General features: G+C 39.0%; 1 protein-coding gene across 2 annotated transcripts in view; it reads left to right on the forward strand.

Moving 5' to 3' along the window:
- KIF13B (kinesin family member 13B) overlaps window positions 1-17,664 on the forward strand; it is a 174,908-nt gene that overhangs the window by 72,708 nt on the left and 84,536 nt on the right. For both annotated transcript variants that reach the window (XM_053658474.1, XM_053658475.1), the window contains exons 11-14: window positions 6,043-6,255; window positions 7,568-7,678; window positions 9,286-9,420; window positions 16,761-16,891. In XM_053658474.1, the coding sequence (XP_053514449.1) occupies window positions 6,043-6,255; window positions 7,568-7,678; window positions 9,286-9,420; window positions 16,761-16,891 (590 nt within the window). The remainder of the gene's footprint in view (window positions 1-6,042; window positions 6,256-7,567; window positions 7,679-9,285; window positions 9,421-16,760; window positions 16,892-17,664) is intronic.

Here is a 17,664-nt window from a genome sequence, read left to right on the forward strand (position 1 = left end):
CCAGCAGAACCTAGAAGCAGTGGGAGTTCTGGGCACACTGGCCCGCACTGTTGCCTCAGACTCGGGGACTAGGAGAAGGACCCGGTGCTAAACTGACAGGCAAGTGAGTCGTAAAACAGGAGTTTGTACTGTCGTGCAGACCAGGCTGCACTGCTGTCTTTCTCACCCACTCCCCTTGTTTGGCTGACGTTTTGGACTTGGTATTTCTGTTCAACTTCAAAACTACTCACGATTATTTTAATTTGCTTTTAGCTTTTTACAGATATTGTTTAAGAATACAGAGTAGGTCACAGAGTTGTTCATTGCCTGATTTCATGTCAGTGAGAGAAATGGAAATGAGAAGGAAAAATAAACTGTATGAAATGTTGAGGAAAACATAAAGGAGTGTAAAACACTCTTTGCCATTTACTTGCTTAGAGTCTAATAAAGGAACAATGTTTACATAAAATACCATAGTGTGAATTAGTGATTCCATAGGAGTGAGAGTAATGACGTGTAATTGGAGTTCGGGGAAAAGAGGTTATTCCCAGGTTTCCCTTAGCCTTGGTGAATTGGGTGTTGGCCCGGGAGCTGGGGGTGTGCAATCTAGTGACAGTTTAACTCCTTACAGAGTGGCCAACCTGGGACAGAATATTTTTTTACGATTTTTTCTATTCAAAATGGAGAAATAATTTCATGAACCCTATTTAGTCTTGTGATAGCTTATTTTCTCATTGATCAATACTTATGTATTATACAGCTATTACTCACAGTGGCAGGGTTTGAGAATATAAAGATGAGTTAAGCAAAGGTCCCCAACTAGCTTAGTAGAGGATACAAGTTTGACTTAGTCTGTGGCATGTTTAGAGAACTGTGATCAGCAACATTTCCTGATCATTCATGACTATTCCCTGGATGTGTTTGTAAAGGGAGTAGAATTTTTTTCTACTTTCAACACCCTCTTAAAGAGTTTCTGGTATTCAAGTTTATGTTCCAAAACTCTGCACACCATCTGAACTTGCTTTATTAAGTGTAATTTGCCACAGCAGAAAATTGGGTACATTGCTTCCTTTGGTCAAACTGCAGTAAAATTGAAATTTAAAAGAATAAACAAAGGAATTTTGTAAAAAAAAAAAAGAACTTTAAATTTTATTTTTCAATTACAGTTTATAGTCAGTACCATTTTCTATTAGTGTCAGGTGCACAACACACTGGTTACACAATCACATACTTTACAAAGTGTTCCCCCTGGTATATCCAGTACCCACCTGACACCATATGTATTTATTGCAGTGTTATTGACTATATTCCCCATGCTGTACTGTACTTCCCCATGACTGTTTTGTAATGACCAATTTGTACTTCTTAATCCCTTCATCTCTTTCACCCAATTCTGAATAAACCTTGAATTGAAGGGATACTACAAAACATTTTACTACCAAGGAAATCATTGTACTGATCTTCAGGAACTAATAATTAAACTCATAACAATTAATCTCAGTTGTTTAATTTCCTTAAGAAATCTCAATAAGATGCTTATTTTGTCCTCAAACTTTTCACAGAAACATTTCCTGATCATTCATGATTATTCCCTGGATGTGTTTGATTTTAAAGACAAAATATTCATTGTCCTGTTGTTTGTGTTGCTACTTCAGTCCATTTATGGACCATTTATGGACCATTTATGGACTGAAGTGCTAAGTGCTATATAAATAATAAGAAAGTGCTATATATATAATAAGAAATATCTTGTGTTAGTTAACACAGTTACAATGACCTAGGTGATTTTTCGTGGCCATTTTATAGGCCGAAGGCCAGGAGTGCTTGTTCTGGGAGAAACATGGGCCATGCTAAGTGCTTTGTGCGCATTACCTCGGTCAGTCTCAGGAGGTAAACGTGGTGTTCCCGTTTTGCACGTGAGGCACTGGAGACAGAAACAAGGGTGGAATCCAGGGCTTTGCTGCCTGGGAAGAAGGTTATCAAAGGTTTTCTTGTGATTAGGAGAAGCACTTGACTGTTACCAAGCATTGATAGAAAGAAACTATTGGAAAGAGTTGAACTTGATAAAACAAAACACTTTCTTAAAAAGTTCAGTTTACCTTGTGTTTAGTAAAATTAGGTTAAAATTGTTATTTCTGTATGCTAATTCTCAGGCTAAAGAAAGGAATACTTTTCTTGATTTTTGTCTTTTTTTTTCTGAAAAATTACGTGACCTTTATTTTGTTTGACTTTTACAGCAAGGTGTTAAGTAGGGGAATTTTTGCAAAATGTATTTTGGGGTATAAACAGCTCTCCTGAAGGGCTCTCAGAATCCATTGTTACAAAAAATTGTTCTCCTTTAAAATGGCTTTCATGTCCCTATTACTTTCTCCTTCTTTTAATTCTTAAGTAGTCTAACACTCCCTGATCTTTGTTTGACCTGGTATGATCCTGGTATTCTCCAGTGTAACTTGTATTAAACTTGTAAATGTGCTCATCATTTATCAGATTTGTATTTTTTAAATTTTATTTATTTTTAGAGAGAGAGTGGAATGGAGGGAGAAAGAGGGAAAGAAACATCAATGTGTGGTTGCCTCTTGTGCACCCCCTACAGGGGACCTGGCCTGCAACCCAGGTATGTGCCTGACCGGGAATTGAACTGGTGACCTTTTGGTTCTCAGGCTGGCACTCAGTCCACTGAGCCACACTAGCCAGGACATCTCTCAAGCTTTCTTAGTCCATTTTGTTCTTTAAAATGAGGTTGCGATTTCTTTCTAAATTCATATACTTTTTAAACTTGAGTTTCTTTAATAACTGTCCAGAAGCCCTTACAATCAAGTCCAAATTCTTTAGTGACTTGTGATTTACTAGGCCCTTTGTAGTCTGACCACTCCCTACTTCTCATTATTCATCTTCTGCTCTTGACATTATCAGTTCCAGTTAAGTGACTTCTAGGACTTTGCTCTTACTTTAGGACAATCTTCCTCCTCTCCTCAGTTTCCTCCTACACTGCTCTCCCACCCCCTTTACATGGGTGATGCTTATTTGTTTTAAGGTCTCAAATGCCACTTTCTGTGGGAATCTTCTCTAAACTGTCAAGGTGGGGCATTCTGCTTTTTCTCTGTTTTCCCAGACCACGTTGTATTTATCCCCACTTCAGTTCTTATCATACAGTGTTTGGTCACCAGCATCACCCTCTAAGGTAAACTCCATGAGAAGCTGAATGAATGGACATTTCAGTTCTACTCTGAACTAACGTTATGACCTTTGGTAAGTCCGTCATTCTTCCCTGGTCTCAATTTCTCTTCTGTAAAAGGAAATCGTTTGATTAAATGACTTCAAAGAGTTTTCAGCTTTAAACAGTTCTGACTTCCAAAATTAAATATCTTTCCTAGGTCCATTTAATTTGCAGTTGCTACATTCAAGACAAAAGCTCAGCTGATTTGCCTAATGAAACAATTAAAGAGTAAACAAGAAGCTTTATACTTTCTCCTTGAATAAGTGCCAGGTCTTTTGTTGCCATTTCCTTTTTGCTAAGGCCTGAGGCCATTTCTGAATATAAGCATATTGTTACTGCTCATGCACAAGGGCTTTTAAAATATCAAGGATTTGTTGTTTGCCAGGTTTCCTTTCCTCAGCACAAATTGAAGCACAATGCTCATGCTTTTCTCCTTTGCTGCTTGTTGTTACACATTCCCTTGTGCCCAGTAGCATTTGCTGTTTATGTGGGCTAAGGGAACGCATGGTTCTGGGAGGGCAGCGCTCCTCCACGGCACTGCTGGTGAACTGGATTGCCATTTGAGATGCAATTCCTGTGGTCTTTATATATGGCATTGGAATTCCACTAATGTGCATGGGATTCTTCCTTGACATTTTTCTGGAAGTTGCCAAAGTGGGGCACCAACAATGTAAGGTCAGCGTCTAGAAGTAGAGTGAAACACACCCATACAGGCTTCACAGACATAGCTTCTGCTTTCTAAAACCCAGATTACTTACATTTCCTTCCTTTTCATGCATTGAAGTGCATTTTCTTCAAAGACAAAATGATCTTAGCTATGTTGACTGTGGAAAACCAAAATTTCAGTAATGCATGAATAAGTGGACATATTGTCTGTGATTATATTGAACAGTTAGGAATACCCAAGGAATTATTTTGTTTCTGGCACTAGGACAAAATAATCTGGGAAGGTGTCAGGTCACCTTCCTTATTCCTTGGGTCTGAACTCCATCTGTTGCCAAGTGATGTTTGTTACTCTGTTACTGGTGGTAGCTGCGGGGGAGCGGGAGTCATGTTGGACTTGAAGACGGAATACAGTTGGACTAGAATATTGTTCAATTTACTCACTGTTCTGGATCTTTAGGCAAAGTATTTCACCTTCTTTGTCAGAACAAACCTCTGTTTTTTCATTGGTAAATGGGAATACTAATAATCCAATTCATCAAAGGCTGAGGACTAAGTAAAGTCTATGCACAAAGATTGTGTAAATCACAGATTGCTCAAACAGATTTTAGATGCATTGATACTGGAAAAACTTTGTATCTTCAAAAGTAAAAATTTTGTATCGGTTAATGTTGTCCAAAGGTAATGTTGGCTTACTGGCCTGTTCAAGTATCCTTTCTAATCTTGGGACTATATTCAGTGATATTCTCTTACTGAAAGAGTGTATTGAATCTGTTCTTTTGGGTAATTCTTCTCATCCTGGGATGGTATACTAGTGTATAAGTAGTTATCTCTTGCTATACAACATAGTAGTCCTAAACTGTAACAGGTGGAAACACAGTCATTTATCATCTCACAGTTGCTGTGGGTCAGGATTCTGGGTGAAGCCTAATTAAGTGGTTCTGGCTGGTGTCTCTCACGTGGCTACGATCAAAGTGTCTTCTGGGGCTGCAGTTATCACAAGGCATGACTAGGGTTGGATCTGCTCACCTAAGTAGTTGTTGGCAGGCTTCAGAAGCTGTTTCCAAACTTATTCCTGCAGAGGACCACCTCACCTCATAGCGTTGGTGAGAGACAACATCCATGGCAGAACTACAGTCTTTTTATAATCAGAAGTGACTTACCATCACTTCTGCTGTGTTCTGCTTCTTAGATGCAAATAAATAAGCCCTGCCCACACTCAAGGGAAGAGGGTGACCCAGGGGTGGGACTACCAGGAGGTGGAAGTCATCAGGGCCATCTTGGAGGCGGCCTGCCACGGCCCTTGTGTGGTGGAGTGGAGTGGGGGTGGATTGACTCCCCAAGTCTGGTTTTGTAATTGGAGCTGTAGTTAGTTATTTTCAGTATTCTCAGGTGACAGTAGCATTTTGAACTTGTTGGAGCCTGGGCTAAAGCCTTGTGCTCTACTTTGCAGTTCTGATGTGATGAAGATGCATAACTATTGTTCAGCACCCTTGGCTGGACTGTGGAGGTGGTCATGTAGAACCTGAAGCCTGCTTTAGTGGTTTTTGAAGTGGTGTCAGAGGGAATAAAATGAAAACACCCTCAATGTAGCTTTTGTTTTTATAAGAATGTAATTGTACCTTTTTATGGTATAATTATGTTTTTAAAAATTTTGCAAGGGGCTTGATAACTTGTAAGAACAACACTTTCTGGGCTATAATTTAGGCTTCTCGGAGATCCCACGTACGTGGTGTTTGGAGAGGGTTGTAGGTATCATTCTTTGGTCAGATAAATAATATCATGATTGTTCAGTTCCTCTAAGGAAGATTTTTTAGGCATTTAAGAAATTACTGTTTTTTAAATTCTGAGTAGTCTGCTGACTTGTGTGGTATCATGTTATCTGTTAAAAGAGAACAAATTGACTTAAAATTAAATTTTATTAAACTAAAATAAATGTAGATTTTGTTGTATTTCTCTGTCCGTTTTCAAAACCAAAATTCCCTTTTGCAGAAAAGTAGCTCGGCAGAGAAGGAACAACAAAACACATGGGACAGGGAGTCAGTGTACCTGTGTTTTAGTCCTGACCTTGCCCTTAAATGTGTGTTTGACTGTGGGATGTTGTTTTACAATTTCTGGCTTCAACCTTCTCATAGAATGTTTTCTTCCAACTATGAAATGCTGCTGACTTTCTACCTCTCTAGGACAGTCTTGGTGGTAACAGTAAGACGGCAATGGTAGCTACCGTGAGTCCGGCAGCTGATAACTATGACGAGACCCTTTCAACTCTGCGGTACGCAGATCGCGCCAAGAACATCGTGAACCACGCTGTGGTGAATGAGGATCCTAATGCACGAATTATCCGGGATCTGAGGGAAGAAGTAGAGAAACTCCGAGAGCAGCTAACCAAAGCAGAGGTATAAGGCACCGCCGAGCAATGCTTTATGGGTCTAGGAAAATCTAGTTAAGCTAGAACTTGAATATTTTTCCCCTTTAGCTGACAGTGATGAGTAATTTACTTAAAATTTTTGAATTTCCTGTAGGAAGAGAAATTTGAGATGAGTAATAAGTAAAGGAAGATAGATTGTCCTGATTGGAATTTAGAGAGTTATTACAGGTATTAAAGGATTGAATGGGAGGAAAGAATAAAGAGAATTTAGAGAACGTTTTATTCCACAGTATAGGCAGCAGACTAGAGAGAAGAGGTGTAATAGAACAAGGGAGAGTAAAAGAGACATTTGAAAAGATGTATATAATTTATTTTTAGTGTGTAGAAAATGGTAGAGAGTGGGCACAGGCTACTTGGAAGAAGAATTAAATAGATTTTTGTATAATTTGCTTAGTGGTTGGAGTCAGAATGGAAGTGTTAAGGAGGACTTGCACACCTTAATCTAGTTGTGCATGTTGTGGCTCAATTTGGTTTGTAGAAAATACATTTTATACCAGCAGTGCCCATCTATTTAGTGGGATTCGCTTTCCACTATTCTTTGAACATTCTATTGTGGTATTTATGTTCCATTACTGAGTTTGAAACCTACACAGTTCTCACCTGCAACTGGATGCTCATCCTCTTGTCAAAAGAGGAATAAAATAGCAGCAGCATGATTCCTGCTTTCATTAGCCTTTCTGTTCCCACGGTTTGCCAGCACTGCGGGACCCTTTCCTGGGACTGGGACTGCAGTCCTTTGTTTGTCGAACCACGTTTTCTGGTCATCTGTTGGTAAAATACATGGTCCAAACAGTGATCCCAGTCATTTTTTGCCTGTTGAATTTTATCCTGTTTTTATAGTGATAATTTTCAAGTTCATCAGGAGACTTTGAAATTTTGTTTCTGTGTTCCTGATATTAATAACCCCAGCTAGTTTGCAACTCGTACAAATTTAGTCTAGGTACTTGAATTAATACCTGAAGTCATCAGTAAAGACTAGGGTGAATCACGTATGACTTTAGATATATGACTGATTGGGACTTAAAAAATAAGCCCTTCGTAATTTGAACTGTCAAAATGAAAAAGTTGTCTTCCTTTCAGACGCATCTTGGATGGCTGGGTTTGTTCATGGGACCCACACAGTGGGGTCACTGTGGGTCAGCGACAGTCATTTATGACTTAGGAAGATCAGAGACCTGAGTGAGAGGACATAGATTGTTATTTTTGTTTTTCTGGATTTATCTAATTCTTTCTTCAGTGTATTGTATGGACAGTTCATGAAATAAACATTTTGCTTATAGGCAATGAAATCTCCAGAGCTAAAAGAGCGGCTGGAAGAATCAGAGAAGCTAATCCAGGAAATGACCGTGACCTGGGAGGAGAAATTAAGGACTACGGAGGAGATTGCCCAGGTTCGTGGTTCTCGACCTAGAGAGAAACCGCATGGCAGTTTGTGTGTGGCAGTTCAGGTGGTGCTTCTGGTTCTTGTTAGTTTTTGCTTTGAAGATGGCAAATCCAGCACCACTAATCAGAATCTAGAGCTAAGAGTTTATACTTTACAAAGTTTATGTGAAGGATAAAAAAAGACATAATTACAATTAATTATTCATTATGTAATAAATAATTTTTAGGGCCATGAGAAAGGTTTTTAATGAAATAGCTACTTTGTAGTCCCTGGCTCTGAACATCCAGTTCTATTAAGGATTTTGTACACCTGAGGAAACGCACCCAGACCACAAAATTATTACTACTAGGTATTAGGCTATGAGATGTATGTTTCCCCGTGACAACTCAGTAAAAGTAATACGAAATTCCTAAATCTGCGGTAACTGTCTCTCGTTTTTTAAATGTTAATATAAGGAGAGTTGTGAGATGTTGGGGTGGGCACATTAATGTTTGGAGAGAATCCTGTGACCTCCAACTAGGTCACACAGGACTTCCACTGTGGCTTTCCTGTCAGATGCTTCATGCAGCCTCTGCTTTCGACCTGTGTGTGCTGCTGCGCAGCCCAGTGCCCCTTCAAGCAGTCTAGTCTGTGGTCGCTCAGCTCTAACTGTAGCTATTTAATACAAGTCTTTTATTCTTTTATTTCTGCTCATTGGCCTTAGTTTGTTCTTCCAAATAATAACAGCCAATATTTATTGCTTACACGCGTGAGTTGGGGCCTAGGCTGAGCACTTTTAAATGCAGTAAAAAAAGTGCCTCAAGAGGAAGAAAGGCTCATGTCCTTATGAAAATAGTACTTGAATGCATATGTAAGTTTTGTTTTGATAAATTTATAAGACCAACGTTTTGAGTGCTCACTCTGTGTTATGCATTGTACTTCAAAGCCACAGTAGATAGATGGGATTCATGTCCGCATAGAGAAATGGGCAAGTTAACTATTACCAAGTGTGAGAACAAGTATGCTCCAGCTAGAAAATACAGGTGTACAGCCTCTTAAGCTAAAGAGAACATTCTCGACTCTTTCAGGGACCTGGACGATGTCCCATACGACTGTAGCACAGGTTTTGCAAGCAGGAATGACATGATGTGCAGATGGGAATAAATTAAGTGGGTCAGAGTGAAGGGCCTGGTGCACTCTGTTGAGGGAATTGGGCTTTCATCCTGGCGGGGGAGTCACCGAGATACCAAACAGGAGAGTGTATTGAGAACTTGGCTCTTCAGAAACATTACAGTAGAGTAAAACAAGTGTACATTTGTTCACAAGTACAGAATTAAATGATTGAAAGATGAATTCAAGATGTTAGATATTTTCAAGAATGGAAATTGAGGGCTCAGTAGTATACTTGGTAGTTATTTGTAATGGCATTATTTTTCAAAATGGAAAAGTATTCATCAACAAAATAACATTATATAGTTTGGAAAGAAAAAGGTAATAATCTATAATACTGTAATGTAACATATTTACTAACATATTTGAATTATGAACTTATTCAATAATTACTCTAACATAAGACCTTTCATATTTCCTTATGTCGATAGCTGTGGAGTTAATACTTCTCTGATGCATTTACAGGAGCGACAGAAACAACTGGAGAGCCTCGGAATATCTCTTCAATCTTCTGGAATTAAAGTTGGGGATGATAAGTGTTTCCTTGTTAATCTGAATGCTGATCCTGCTTTGAATGAACTTCTAGTTTACTATTTAAAGGTGAAGTAATAGGCTTTGCTGTATTTCCTGCCATGAAATAGAACAGTGTTTCACAGCATTTTTTTTAGAACTTGGAGAACCACACTTATTCAAAATAATGAATTAGCCAATTGTTTTTCTTTGAATAAGCTTAAGTATAGAAAAATCTTGAGTTTCTGGAATAGTTTTTCTTTTTAGTTTTTGAGTGATGTCGTTCAAGCTTATAATATAAAAAATGATATTCTGACTTATTTCTAACAAATTAAGTAGCTTAACTACTATTGTTTAATGTAATTTATATCAGGGACTTAAGCAGATAACTTTAAAGCTTAAGGAATGACTTTTAAAACTGACTCATTAGTAGACTAAAGCTTTTATGGTTTATATGAAACCTGCCTTTTTGTGTATGGTTTGTTGGCTCCTAAGAGGAAATGTTTAAAGACAGTCATTTGTATAACCACTTGATGTGAAATTTGTATTTCCACTAACTCCTAGGAAAATTTAAAAATTTGGATTATCAAATTATAAAAAAAGAATGGGCCCTGGCTGGTGTCACTCAATGGATCAAGTGCCCAAAGGGTCATAGGTTCGATTCCCAGTCAGGGCACATGCCTGGGTTACAGGCCAGTTCTCAGTGGGGGGCACACAAGAAGCAACCACATGTTGTTGTTTCCCTCTCTTTCTCCCTCCCTATTTATCCCTCAAAAAATAAATAAATAAATAAATAAATAAATAAATAAATAAAATTTAAAAATAAAAGAGGATCTTTTTAAAAAAATTTTTTAAATATTGGGAGGGTCAGAGTGTGGAAAAGGAGAACAACAAATAATGGTAGACACTGAAAGCTATAACTAGTAGGTTATAGGAAGACAAGAGAAAAATTCATAAATCCCGAGACTACCTAAATTTATGAGATGCTACCCAAAACTTTTTACTAAGCTCAGAGCATAAATTAATTATATAATGGACTATATGATTTTAATGGGAGGTTAATAAATGTTAGGAGAAGAATTTTCTCCCTCATACTACATGTGGGTTTAACTAAGGTGACTAGGAAAGTAAAGATAATGAGCTGGTAAAGTTGGAAACGGCTTTAAAATGAGAGAATTGTGTGGTTTCATTTCTAAAGAGATTAAAGAATTCATGACTCATTGGCTAGTTTCCCAGTTTTTGTCAAAGTTATCCAGCATAATTGCTTGGTGTAATTTTTAATAGCATGTTTTCTTACTCTGTGAGTTAAATTGTGTCTTTGATACTTACAGTTGTGTGCATTCTCAGGTACTGAGAGTAGGAGGGAGTTGCCCTGTGTTTCTAGTCCATATCACTGTGTAACAGATGTTCAGTCTCAAGTCCAATCTCAAGTCCTTTGCTCTCCTCTGCAGATGCTTCCTCTATAAATGGGAGTTTTCTCTGGCTACCTCACAGAGTTCCGGTTAGGATTAAATGAGATTGTACATATAGAAGCACTGTATAAACCAAAGCACTGTACAAATATAAAATATTCCACATATCATACTCATATTTGATATTCTCTGTGGTACCTTATGTGCATTATTCTTATCTGTTGAAAAAATATATATTGCATATTTTATCACATTACTTATGTGCTTCTAGACAATGTTGCTAGCATTTTCTGTTAGAAATTTAGCTGCAGATATTTACATGGTTTAGGAGAGGTGCAGTGTTAGAATAGGACTTAAATATCCTGCCCTTTTTGTTTCTCAGAACTATGAATTCTTTCTCTTTCCGATGTGGCAAATTTCAAATTGGAACACACAAACACAGACACCCAACAAGAGAAAATCTGATTCATATCTGTTCCTTAACTAAAAAGTTAAACAAAGACACTATTTAAAGACTTTTGGAGGGGAGTCAAAATATTTCTGGTCATATTGTGTGGAGGTGTCAGGCTTCTGTTTCAGACTGTGTGGTCAGCCCTGCTCTGGCCGAATTTGAGGCAGTGTTGGTTTCTTCACTGTCCCAGCTAACCCCAGGACAAGAGTGTATTCATGACCAAGCACATTCAGAAGGATGATCTCAGTGCAACAACAGCTCTTGCTTCAGTAAAGCTGTATCATGATGTGGGATGAGGAATTCGGAGGCTGAGCATTTTGGTTTTTTTGCTTTCAAATTTTTAAGTCAGTTGAGATGCTGGACAGATGACTTCACATCTCTGGGTGACTTTTGGCAATCCATTTGTAAAGTGAGAGCGCTGGATTAAAATATCTCTGATGTTCTTTCTAGTTCCAAGTTGTATGCAAGTTGGATTCATCCAGAACAGAATCCTCCATTTATTTGTTCTGTCTAGAACTGGCAGCAGTAAGGTTTGGTGGCCAAACCATAGATAGAACATAAGTCACAAGATAATTTTGGAATTTATTTGCATTATAGGCAGTCCTTGCTTTGCATAGTTCTAATATACACAAATTCTAGTTCCAGGAGTTAGTAAATAATGTTGATACTGCTGCCAGTAGCGAGATTCTAGCTGCATAGCCAGAGGAGCGCAGTGAAGGTGAACTTATTGAGGTAAACAATGAAAGTGGTTGTGATGATAAAAATAAGGATGTCTCAAGACAACACTCAGATAAGGAGCTCCTGCAGATATTTTGCAACACTAAAAGCACAAAGGACAAAGTGATAGAAGCTTAGAAAGGAGTACGACAGTGTGCCAAGGCTTGGGAAATAATCTCATTCCCTATTTTACTGTGTGTGCAGAAGATGGCCAGCACTGTTCAGACAACTCTGGATAAACTTTAACAAAGAAATTAGATGCTTTAAATGTCAGTGTTTCTAATGTCCTAAATTATAGCATACTAAATAAACATGCTTAACTGTTTTTCATCTCCCTCTACATTATAACAATAAGAGAATCCTTAATGTTTTCACAGACACTTTTAAAGGTCACAAAATAATCGCAGGTTTTCCCATTGCTTATTAAGATCTCCTTGCACAATTATTTTTATGGTCCTGCCCTCTCTGGTGCAAAGCAAGTCTGCCTGGAGCTGTGAGGTGAATGTGGAGGTTAATCCCAGTGGGAGCCAAGCTTCCAGAGGGAAGAGCTGCTCCCTTTACCTTAAAAATACTGTGGTAGTGAAGCACTTTTTTTCCTAAAAAGTTCTATGAAAACATATTAGAAAAAAGAACGGGGTGGGAAGTTAGCATCCAAATTCAAACACACAGAGATGATCACAGTTAATATTTGGTATTTTACTGATTAGTTACTCCTAAGCTTATGATTGCCTGTACCTTCACAGAATTTATTTACTGATTAGTTACTGATAAACCTCCATAATGTTTTTTCCTCTTCATTATTTTTATTGCAGTGTTGAGAACACTATAGGAACCATCAAAAAGCTTATTGTTTAACTTGTTTAAATATCAAGGAGTAAGGCCTTGGCAGAGTTGAGCTTTTAGAACCTCATATTTGAAATTCCAGCAAATCATTATCCAGATTAGGATAGATTATAGCCTTACATGAGAGGTTTAAGTCATCATATATAGTGTGAGCTCTGTAACTAGGATCTTGTCTGTCTTTTGTCTGTCCTGGCTCAGTGCTTAGCTCAGAATAGGTGCTCAGTATATTTGTTGAAAAATAGAATTTTTTCTTCTAGAATTTGAATTAGACAATAATGTATTTGAGTTACTATCTTAGCTCTGATAATTTTTAATTCAGTCTACCAGCAGATATTTAGCGTCCACTGTGTGCTGTGTACGGCACTCACTGTCGGAGAAGATGAGAGCGTCCCCATAGGCTGCCGTCTGAAAACACTACTGCAGTAGGTAGTGTTGACCTGAGAAACCTCCAGACTGGAGAGGATTTTGATGAGTTTGTTTGAGCCAAGGGATGACATGCCTGGAGGCAAGATCTCCAGGGCTCCCCAGAATGACAGTTTTGAAATTTCTTTTATACTTTGGAATGAAGAAAACGTGAAGGTGGGAGAAGGCAAGGTACTGGATAGTTAAGATTACTCGCGCCCTCTGAAAGATCTGAAAAAAGGATTTCTCTGGCATTTCAAAGGTGTGTTAATGTAGATGCACAAAAACAATGGGCAGGGCTTGCTTTGGGGCAAAGGTAATAAGCCTTTTTTATAGACCTGGAGTGACTACCCTCCATGACCTGCCCAGCTAGGAATTCTGTGATCAGACCAGCTTGTGAGGTTACTTTTGGTCAGGTTTGTTGAAGAACCATGTTTTCATCCACAGTAGTAAACTGAGGAGGTACTAGTGTTGTCAGGGCCCAGAGGAGAGAGGGTCAGTGTTGGCTGACAGCGAACCTTCAAGGAGGAGATGAATTTAGAAGTGCAGGGTCCGGTACAAATAATGCCCTTATTTCATTCTAAATCTTTTATTACAAAATTATAAGCATGTAATTCTGTAACAACAATGTCACGCTCAAGCACACCATATGACATTTTAGGTGAAATGTTCAAATTAAAACTATAAATTATTATGCCCATATTATTACCCTACTAGTCACACTCAAGCAGGCCTTACTTCTGCCAGACTCTGTAGTGTTGAAAGATATTTCATATTTAGATAAGGGAGAAGAGCATTTCATACAAAGCAAACAGGAATAAGGGCAAAGACTGGGAATGAACCTGTCTGCAATCTTGGGGTGGCGTTATTAGGAGTTGGTTCTACATTCAAGCTCCAATCTAGGCTATAGTTCAAGGCTATTCTCCTCTTTTACCCTCAGGACAAAAAAGGATTCCAAAGGTACAGCTAGAAATTCTACTAGAATTTCTCAGGGGAGGGGGAAAGTGATTATATGTAGAAATGGCCTCAGGCAAGTGCAGTGGGGCTCTTTCCTGTTTTTAGGTGGTCTTGGGCCCTTTTTCTCTTTGGATTCTTTTTTCTTTTTCATTTTTTTAAGGGAAGAGGGAACCCAAGTGGGGAATGGAGATAGGCATGGAATAGATTCTGTTACTGAATGTCACAAAAGCATTACTTGTAGTTTAAACCGGGTCAAGCCCTGTTCTCCAGGTTAGGGAGGAATGCGATTGGCCAGGAAGCTTCAGCTAATAGTGAGCAGTAGACATTTGCCTGGAATGTCCTCTGTATTACATACATACCCTGAGGATCGAACAGGATATCACAGGGTGCTTCCGGATCCCACCTCTTTGTTTCCTTGGAAACACCACTGCAGTGTTGCTGAGAGAAGAAACCCCCAGAAAGGGGGAAGTGAAAATACTAGCGGGGAAGAGGCCTTGTTATGAGATAGAGATGCCAGATGAGATGGGAAGAATTGGAACGCAGAGTAAAGTTAGATGTATTACCTGTAAAGAAGAGGAGAGAATCATCTTCCTTTGAGTCTGAAAAGAAAGCTAAGGGAAATGATGGTTCATTTATTTTTCTTTTATATTTTTTAATGCCTGTAAGTGCTGAGCCTGTATTAGTGGGGGTGGGTATGACTGTTCTGTCTTCTCTCGAGTTTCCATGTTAGCTGTGGAGATGGCAGAGCTATGTCATTTCTGACACAGTCAGAGCTACATCGGGAATTCAAATAGGAAAGTGATGGGGTGGCAATTTCTGGTTGTCAGTTTAGGATATGCCTCTCTGAGGGTGTACCTGTAAAAACAGAGATGGAATTGGTAAGACACCACCAGGGTCAAGATCAGGAGAAGAACATTTCAGACAGAAGAACCAGCCAGTGTACTCAAAGAACAGGTAAAAGGCCAATGTGGCTGGGTATTGCTCCAGGAGAGGGAGGGGTGGGAGTGCACAGATTAGAGTGTTTTGTAAACCTGGTAAGAATTTGGACTTCATTAGACCTTCAAAGGGAAGTCATAGACAGAGGATTTTACATAGGGGATCACATGATCAGCTGTTATGATGGGAGTAGATGGGACTGGAGGGGGTGGAAGTGAAAGAATAGTGGGCAGCTCCCATGTTCACCCAGGCAAGAGACTGGGATGTGTGATGGTAGAAGTGGGGAAAAATGAGCTGATCCCTTACATGTTTTGGAGAGGAGAGTCTGTAAGGATTTTCCTGATTGACCTGGGGCTGAGGGAGGCTCCTCAGGGGTAGAGAGGACTTGAAGACAGCACTTAAGCTTTTTAGTTGACTAACTAGCTGGTGGCAGTGCCGTTATTGCTGGGGACAGAGTCATTGGGTCAGTGGTGGGGCTTTGGGGGTGAGCAGCAGTTCTGCTCTGGCCTTTTCACTTTGAAATATCTTTAGACATCCAAGTTGTTCCTGGTAGGCAAGAAATAATGGTGATTGAGACTAGGGTAGTGGAAGTAGAGGTAGGAAAATAATGCAACCAAAGTCTGTCGTTCGTGGTTGGTGATTTAATTGACATGTAGGCAGTATTTAAAGCTCAGGGGACTGGATGAGATCACTGTGGTCAGGAGTCTGCAGCCTAGTCCAAATCTGGCTTCCTGCTAGTTTTTATATGTCCCAGCAGCCATGAATGGTTTTTACATTGTTTAAGTGGTTGAAAAAAATCAAATGAATCTTAATATTTCGAGCACATGAACATGATATGAAGTACAAATTTAAGTGCTCATAAATCAGGTTTTATTGGAAAGTAGCCACTCTTACTGATTTGTGTATTGTCTGGCTGCTTTCACACTATAAGAACAGAGCTGAGTATTACGTGTGACTCACAAAGCCTAAAGTATTTCATGTCTGACCCCTGACCTCACTGTGTAGAAAGAGAAGGTGCCCTAGGACACATCCAGGTCATGTCAACACTTAATCATGACAGGCGGTCAAATGTTGAAGCTCAGAAGAGGGAGCTTGATTTTTACATCAGTTTTCTCAGCAACCTGCCAAAAAGTAATGCTGGTGATGGAGGTGCATAGAATTGAGTGAGTGGGTGGGTGGTTTATAGTAACAAGAACACATCTATTGTATCTTTTCTGAGGTTTAGGGAGACCATATGATTCACAAAATAATTATAGTCTTTTCAAATTCTTTGTGTTTGAATAATGTTTTATATTTGTATTTCATTTACCTTGATTGAGACACCAGGTAAGTGATGTGCAGCATTAGCAACTGCACTTTTCAGACTGATATCTTTGATCTGTCATTGACACATGGCTCATGGCCCTGAGAGTGGTATAAAGTACTTGGAATCAAGATTGCAATGGAAAATAATGATTATAGTATAGACATTACAATAGAACTAGTTTTTTGGTTTAAAGGGTGTAACTCGACTTGGTACATTATTCCTTAAAGGATGTAGAATTTGTAGAATGAGTTTCAGAGAAAGCCAGAAAGTCCCCATGCTGTTCCGTGCACTTTAAAAATCTCTTGGCTAAGGTAATGGATCAGTGTAATAGGGCTCAGAGCAGATGATTTCACTTTGCATACATGTTATAATACAGTATTAACCAGTGAATCTGATTCCTTTGTAGGATCATACATTGATAGGTTCAGCAAATTCCCAAGATATCCAGCTATGTGGAATGGGAATTCTTCCTGAACACTGTATTATAGACATCATGCCAGAAGGCCAGGTTATACTGACTCCTCAAAAGAACACCAGGTAATGTACTTTAATTAGTGTTACAATAATTTTTAAGAGCAAAAAAAGTATACCAGTTGCAGATGGTATACAGGACATTTGACCTTAGTTTGCTTTTTAAAAATGTTTTATTTATTGATTTTTTTAGAGAGAGAGAGAGAGAGAGAAACATCGATTTGTTCCACTTATTTATGCATTTGTTGGTTGATTCTTGTATGTGCCCTGACCAGGGATTGAACCCACAGTCTTGGCATGTTGGGATGACATTTTAACAACTGAGCTCCCTGGCCGGGGCTTGGTTTGCTTTTAAGTTCACTTAATGAGGGTAGCCAGTTGGTTAGTTTCCTGTTAACTTTTTAGTATCTCTTAAACCCATGTCTTCCTTTCTGTACCCACTGCCACAGCCTTATTTAAGTAAGGCCCTCATCAGATCCTCATCAGATGAGTGCAGCTGGACCCCCTGCCAGCACCCTCGACTTTTTCTTGTGTTACACACCGTACAGCCACGTGGCTTTCTACTGTTTTCAATACAAAATTTCTTACATCCCTCCTGTTTTTCTCCTGTATCTCTGCCTCTGCCATTTCTTTAGCCAACTAACTCCTCTCTGACCTCCAAGGGTTACCTCTGTCATGCTCTGTTTTGGGGATTCCCTGTTTGGTCTAAATTAAGGGGCCCCCACTACATATTCCCAGTGCACCTTATGCTTCCTGTTAGGTTAACACTGTATTGTATTCTTATGGGCTATTGATCTTTATTACCCCTTGGGACTGTTAGCTCCTTGAGGATGAGGACC

The sequence above is a fragment of the Artibeus jamaicensis genome, unplaced genomic scaffold (assembly GCF_021234435.1).
Source record: "Artibeus jamaicensis isolate MK-2021 breed Jamaican fruit bat unplaced genomic scaffold, CSHL_Jam_final scaffold_537, whole genome shotgun sequence".
NCBI classification, from domain to species: domain Eukaryota; kingdom Metazoa; phylum Chordata; class Mammalia; order Chiroptera; family Phyllostomidae; genus Artibeus; species Artibeus jamaicensis.